General features: G+C 55.5%; 1 protein-coding gene across 1 annotated transcript; it reads right to left on the reverse strand.

The window, feature by feature from the left end:
• Positions 1 to 1,241: 1,241 nt before the first annotated feature.
• MONBRDRAFT_38559 (uncharacterized protein) lies at positions 1,242 to 3,874 on the reverse strand (the record flags this gene model as incomplete). The annotated part of the gene is made up of 2 exons (XM_001749062.1): positions 1,242 to 3,078; positions 3,822 to 3,874. The coding sequence occupies 2 exons, from the start codon at positions 3,872 to 3,874 to the stop codon at positions 1,875 to 1,877; spliced, it is 1,257 nt and encodes a 418-aa protein (XP_001749114.1). The 3' UTR covers positions 1,242 to 1,874.
• Between the last annotated feature and the right edge of the window lie 2,610 nt (positions 3,875 to 6,484).

Here is a 6,484-nt window from a genome sequence, read left to right on the forward strand (position 1 = left end):
GAGCCTGCCGTCACGGCCATTTGGATCTGTTTGACGAGTCGGGGGTGGTGGCGAAATTATGAGCGGCGAACGGGGCCAAGGTGGGGCGGCAAACGGGGCCCAGGTGGGGCAACATGGGGCTGGGGCAACATGGGGCTGGGGAAGAATACGCACGGAAATGTCGTCAATGTCTGTCTCGGAGATTTCTTCGGCGTGGACTCGGACCTTGTTGCCGTCATCGTCTATGGGAGTGCGCGATCGAGAGGAATGGGGCCAAAGAGGGGTGAATTGCAAACAAGAACGACGGGGCGATGGGGCGATAGAACGAGGAAGAGGGTGGCAACGGTGACGCATGAGTACCTTCGAAGATGACTTCAATCTCCATCTCAAAGCCGGCTCGTGGCTTGCCACGCACGTGGAGCATGCGAGCCTCGCCCTTGCACTTGGAAACCTGACGATGGGAAGGAGGGGGCAAGGCGGTCACTTGAATACAAAGTCGAGGCACCACGAGCAAGAAGCGGGTGGGGCGCGTAGGTCTTACCGAAGTGACGCGCATCCCGGCGGGCGTCAGCTCGGTGAGCAATTGCTTGAGGTGCTCCCGGGCCCACTATCAAGTCCGAGCCGTCGAGTGAGACGACGCACGAGGGCCTTGTGGGTGCCAGAACTTCAGGTGCGAGCGCGAGCCAACGTGGTACCTTTGAGCAGTCTTGCTCTTCCCAAGTACCAGCCTGATTCCACTGAGACGCCATGACGTCGGTCCTCTACAAGTGCGCGCGCGCGTGTGTGCGTGCGTGTGTGTGCGAGGGTGAGAGACAGAGGGATCTTGAGATCAAGCAGCGCGAGCAGAGAGGGAGAGAGGAGAGGCGAGAAGGACGCGAGAGCAGGACAGGAGAGAAGTTGCAACAGAGAAAGGTAGGAGTAGAGTCCAGCAGGCTGGAGTAGCGGCGAGCATACCAGCCGCACACATGCACACACATATGCAGACACCGGCAGAGGCGGCTGCCACGGGGAACACCACAGCACTTGCTGCTCGCGCGCACCGTACCAAAAACTTCTGGAAAAAAAAAAAAAAAAAAAAAAATCGAGAGAGAGAGAGAGAGAGAGAGAGAGAGAGAGAGAGAAAGGAATGAAGCAGAACAGAACGGCTGGGGAAAACAGACTTGTGCTGGTTTGCGTGAAGGATGATGGAAGACCGACTGCAAGAGGGCTGCTTGTGCGCGCGTGTGCGTGTGCGTGTGTGTACGCAAAAACATCAAAGGCTTAGGGAAAGAATTCAATTTGATTGCATGGCAAACAAGAAGAAAAAAAAAAAAAAAAAAGAAGACTCTGCAGCAACTGGGGCGCTTGACTCGGGCGGCGTGGGTCCGCAAGTTTAAGAAAAAAAAAAACGCACCGAGAAAAGCTCGGCCACAGGAAGCAGCAGTGCCAGAGAAGAGAAAAAAGGTAGAAAGGAGAGCAAGGAAAGAAGCAGACTGGAACCAAGGTCGGGGGTTAGGGAAAATAGCACACAAGAGAACAAGGGATAACACCCCAACCTCGGGGCCGGCAACACATCGGGATCAACCCGCAGTGCATCGTGTGCCTGGGGGATCGACCGACGTAGAGCAAAACATGAAGCAGGAAAACACAAGATACTAGGACAAGCAGGCCCACGGTTTGCGGCTAAAGGCAAACGGTGGGCGTTAGGGCGTTGGGCGACAAAGAAGAAAGAGCAAGGACAGCAAAGCCAAAAAGCAAAAACGCAAGCTAAACCCCGTCAGAGGAGGTCAGCCTCGGAGAGAGGAGAAGGAGGGGAAAGAGATGGATAAGAAAAGGAAGTGGAGGTTGCATGCAACAGCGGCGAGTCGACATGACGCTGATCGGGGTTGATGGTTTAGCCAGCTTGTGTGGTTTGCTTAATACTTGAGCTCCTTGGCCTGCTCCCAGGTGAACTGGTCGCGGCCAAAGTGGCCGTACTTGGCGGTCTCGTAGAAGATGGGCTTGCGCATGTCGAGGTCGCGGACAATGACACCGGGGCGGAGGTCAAAGTTGTTCTTGACAATTTCGAGGAGCTCTTCCTTGGACTTGGAGCCGGTGCCGTAGTCATCGACAAAGAGGGAGATGGGTTCAGCGACACCAATGGCGTACGAGACCTGGACGAGGACGCGCTTGACGAGGCCGGCCTTGACGAGGGACTTGGCGACCCAGCGGGCGGCGTAGGCGGCGGAGCGATCGACCTTGGAGTAATCCTTGCCGGAGAAGGCGCCACCACCGTGGGCGCCCCAACCACCGTAGGTATCGACGATGATCTTGCGGCCGGTGAGACCGGCATCACCCTGGGGACCACCAATGACGAAGCGGCCCGAGGGCTGGAGATGGAAGACGGTCTTGTCATCCATGAGCTCGGCGGGGACGACGACGTTGATGACCTTCTCGCGGAGATCCTTGCGGAGCTGCTCGTTGGTCACGTCCTCCGAGTGCTGGGTGGAGATGACAATGGTGTGAACGCGCTTGGGGATGGTGGCGCCGTCCTTGAGCTCGTACTCGATGGTGACCTGGGTCTTGGTGTCGGGGCGAGCCCAGGGGAGGGTACCGTCGCGGCGGCAGACGGCGAGCTGGTGGTTGAGCTTGTGGGCGAGGACGCAAGTGAGGGGCATGCACTCGGGGGTCTCGTCGGTGGCGTAGCCAAACATGATGCCCTGGTCACCGGCACCAATGTTCTCCTCGGTTTTGCCGCGGCCATCCTTGTCGACGCCCTGGGAAATGTCGACGCTCTGCTGCTCAATGGCGACGAGGACGTTGCACGTCTTGTAGTCAAAGCCCTTGTCGGACGAGTCGTAGCCAATGTCCTTGATGGCACCGCGAATGACCTTTTGGTAGTCAATGACGGCGTTGGAGGTGATCTCACCAAAGACCATGATCATGCCCGTCTTGCTGGCCGTCTCGCAGGCGACACGCGAGTTGGGGTCCTGCTTGAGGCAGGCATCGAGCACGGCGTCCGACACCTGATCGCAAATCTTGTCGGGGTGGCCCTCACCGACCGACTCCGAGGTGAACAAAAACGTCTCAGACATGATGATCAGGTCAAAGGAAGCAGCCCAGCCGTCCAAATCAAAATCTCTATTGGGAGGGGGGGGGGGCAAAGGAGGAGGAGGAAATAAAAAAAAAATGGTGAGGTCAGGCCATGAGGCACACGCAGAGCATGCATGGGAGAGGGGGGGGGGAGAAGTGGAGGTGAACCCCGACACGATAGCCGAGGCACCCTTGAGGGCATGCATGCCATGTATCAGAGCGGAGAAAGAGAAGGAGAGAGGGAAGAGGGACAGGCAGGGCCGTACCCCGACGGCAGCGCCCCTTCCCCAAACACGTGCACCACCCTCAAAGAGAGAGTCAGAGAGAGAGAGAGAGAGAGAGACACACACACACACACACGTCGCATAGAGGGGGAACAGACCAAAACTAGAGGTAGAAAAATGGTAATGGGAGTGCTGTGTGCTGTTAGTAGCTGGGGCTGCTTGTACCAAAGACCACAGCAGAGCCCCACGAGGCCACTGACACAGTGAGAGAGAGGCCACACACACACACACACCATTAGTGTCCACGTCCACACCTTGCTTCATAGCAATAAAGCGAGAATGAGAATGATGGGAGGTGATGGCTATACCTTGGACCTTACTGCTTGCTACCTTGCTGGTAATAAAGAAACACTGAGAACCTTGTTGGCCATGTGACTCAACACAAAAGAAAAAAAGACAAAAGAAAGAGGGATAAAAGAAAGATAAAAGAGAGAGAGAGAGAGAATGAGAGAACGTGCAGGCGTGTGTGATCTCTCTCTCTCTTCTGCTTCTCTCTCTCTCTCTCACTTTGTCTCTGTCTCTGGCTCTGTGTGCTGTGCTTCATGAACAAGTGTCGGCATGACGCAAACCACAGAACCAAATGACACACACGCACACGCATACCAGCACACACAAGGGCAGCCAGAGAATGGAAAGGGAATGGTCAAAGTCGTGTCGTGGGTATGGGTGCCTGCCTCGCGCAGGAGGGAGGCATCGGGGTTGGCAGACAAGAGGGTGTGATCATGGGTGTGTCGGGGAGCGCGATCCTTTCTTTGGCGCCACAAAGTCACTGACACTTGGCTCCATCTCGGCGCCCAATCCAAACACGCAAGCAGATCAGACCAAACACATTCACGAACAACGCTTGCAGCCAATCGAGGGATGGAACCGAGAACAAGTGTGCGTCAGAAAACAGACTGGACGGGATCAAAAGAGCCGGCCATTCAGAGGGTGGCGCTGCCGTTTCAGGCCGTGCTTGCCTCGCTTACCAGGGGGGTGCTGTAAAAATGGCTTGACACTTCAAAGAGAGAGGCGGTGCGCGTCTTGATCTGGTTCAGGGAAGAGCCGCAGTTGGCAATGCGCGAGCGTGTGAAAGTAAAGCAGAAAGCAGAGATGGTGGTCAGGTTGCGATCTTGGGCAGAGCGGCACGTCGGACTATACGGACACGTGAGTGGTGTGCTGTTCAATGTGTAACAAAAGCCACATTTTGTTTAATAAAAGTGTAATCGAGTGTGATGTTGTTCTAGAAGGCTGGGTGCTGACGTTGCAAAGGTCCCAAAGTGACCTAGAATACACTGTTTGGAGCCGTTCTTTAATATAAAGTATATAAGGTTAGAGGGGTATGGTCGTGTGGCATTTTGTGCGCCGAAGAGCCGCAGATCATGCCACACAATGTGCGCCAACCCGTTGAACGGCGGCGCCGATGCTGATACTGTGGACTGGCCGGTCGATCGGTCGGTTCAGCGCACCCAAGATGTGCCCGCCCAAGACTCGACGACATAGCCTCGAGGCCGCAACGACGCCTTGATGAACGACCCAAGAACCTCCTCGTCACGACCCGGAACTTGCCCATGCCTGAGATGGAAGCCAATAGAAGCACTCAGACTGTGCACACACAGCACAGCGCAGCACACAGCGTACTGTACAGCACAGCGCACCCAGTACAGCACATCGAACACGACACAGAATCGCACCGGGTGCGAATTCAAAGGTTGTGCGGTTTGTGCGGTTCTCGAAAGACACACACACACACTCCTCCTGCTGACGAAGAAGACAGAATAACAAACTCAACGCCTTTGGAATCTCATGGACGGCTGCAAAAGCGTGACCAGGTGTGACATGAAGTAACATGGGGTGGATATGTGAATCTGCTTCAACCGTCAACATGACGTTGTTAACACGTGCCAACCCTAATTTGGTGTGTTTCTTCGCTTGTGGGTACACAATTTGCGACACAAACCTAAAATATTACTGCATGTTCTAACAATAATAACATTATAAGACCTTCAATATCTCAGTTACTCACAGCAATAAGTCCTCTTAACCGTTCTCTTTTGTCTAGAATCTTGAGTTTGGTAGGGAGACCAAGCGCCCTATGGATGGGCCAGAACAAGAGATGGGGTGCAGCGCCAGGACCAAAGGCAGAGAAGCGGACATGATCGCTTTCTCGCAGCAGAGAGATTGACACTGTGGATGTTTCGTTCAGAGACAGGCACTCCTCAAAGTTTCTTCAACCGTTTCTTAAGCTTGCTTGCCCCTTTAGCAAAGAGAAGCTTTTACCCACCAGGCGTCTGTCAGAGACCGCGCCACACCATTCAGATTAGCCAGAGGGGCATACGGGTTTGGACTACCAGGACAGAGAACGGCACATCACACAGCATAGCGGGCAAGCGCGCGCCATCGGCTCCAGCCCGCCGGCGATCTCGCGCGTGCGCGGCTCTTCGGGTGGCATTTTACTGCTGCTCCGGACCCCGACACTGCTCTCACACTGCAGCTTCTCTCTCTCTCGCCCCCTTTGTTGGTTTTCAACTTGTGCTCGACGGCCCCCGCCCTCGCCAGCACCACCCTCGCAATACTGTTGCCTTGCGTGTTGTCTTTCCTTCTTGCTCCCGAAAGAAACCGCCAACAAGTATAGAGCCCTGCCCCCGCGCGTTCACACCACCGCCCCCGCTCCCTTTCCCTCTTGTTCTTTTGGCATCACCGCTGGTGACTGTGATTGGAACGTTCTGCTGTCCTCTTTCTTGTGGCCATCTCCTCGCCTCCCGTCCTCTATCTTCCCCTTCTTCTTCTTCTTCGTCGTTGGCCGTGCATCTTCCAACGTCGACCCTTGCCCTCACCCTGTGGCCCTCGTTGCCCACGGTCGCCTCGATCTTGTTCTCCCGAATCTCCGTTGTTCGGCAGTGCGCAAGCCTACCAAGCTCGCCCTTCTGTCGCTCACCCTCCACCTGTCCTGCCACCCCGACGACGCCGACCTGCCGCCCGCCATTACTCGGCGTCAACCCAACCACGTTCAACAAGCATCTGCTGTGGACTGAGCCCTGAACGCGGTCTTTCGTTCTCTCTTAAGCGCCTCGGTTGAGTGACTTGCATTTTCCAAGGTTGGTTTTGTGGTTGACTCTTGTGTGCTGCGTGCTGCATGTGTGTGTGTGTGTGTGTGTGTGTGTGTGTGTGTGTGTGTGTGTGTGTGTGTG

The sequence above is a fragment of the Monosiga brevicollis genome, genomic scaffold, assembly GCF_000002865.3.
Source record: "Monosiga brevicollis MX1 MONBRscaffold_27 genomic scaffold, whole genome shotgun sequence".
Lineage (NCBI taxonomy): Eukaryota > Choanoflagellata > Craspedida > Salpingoecidae > Monosiga > Monosiga brevicollis.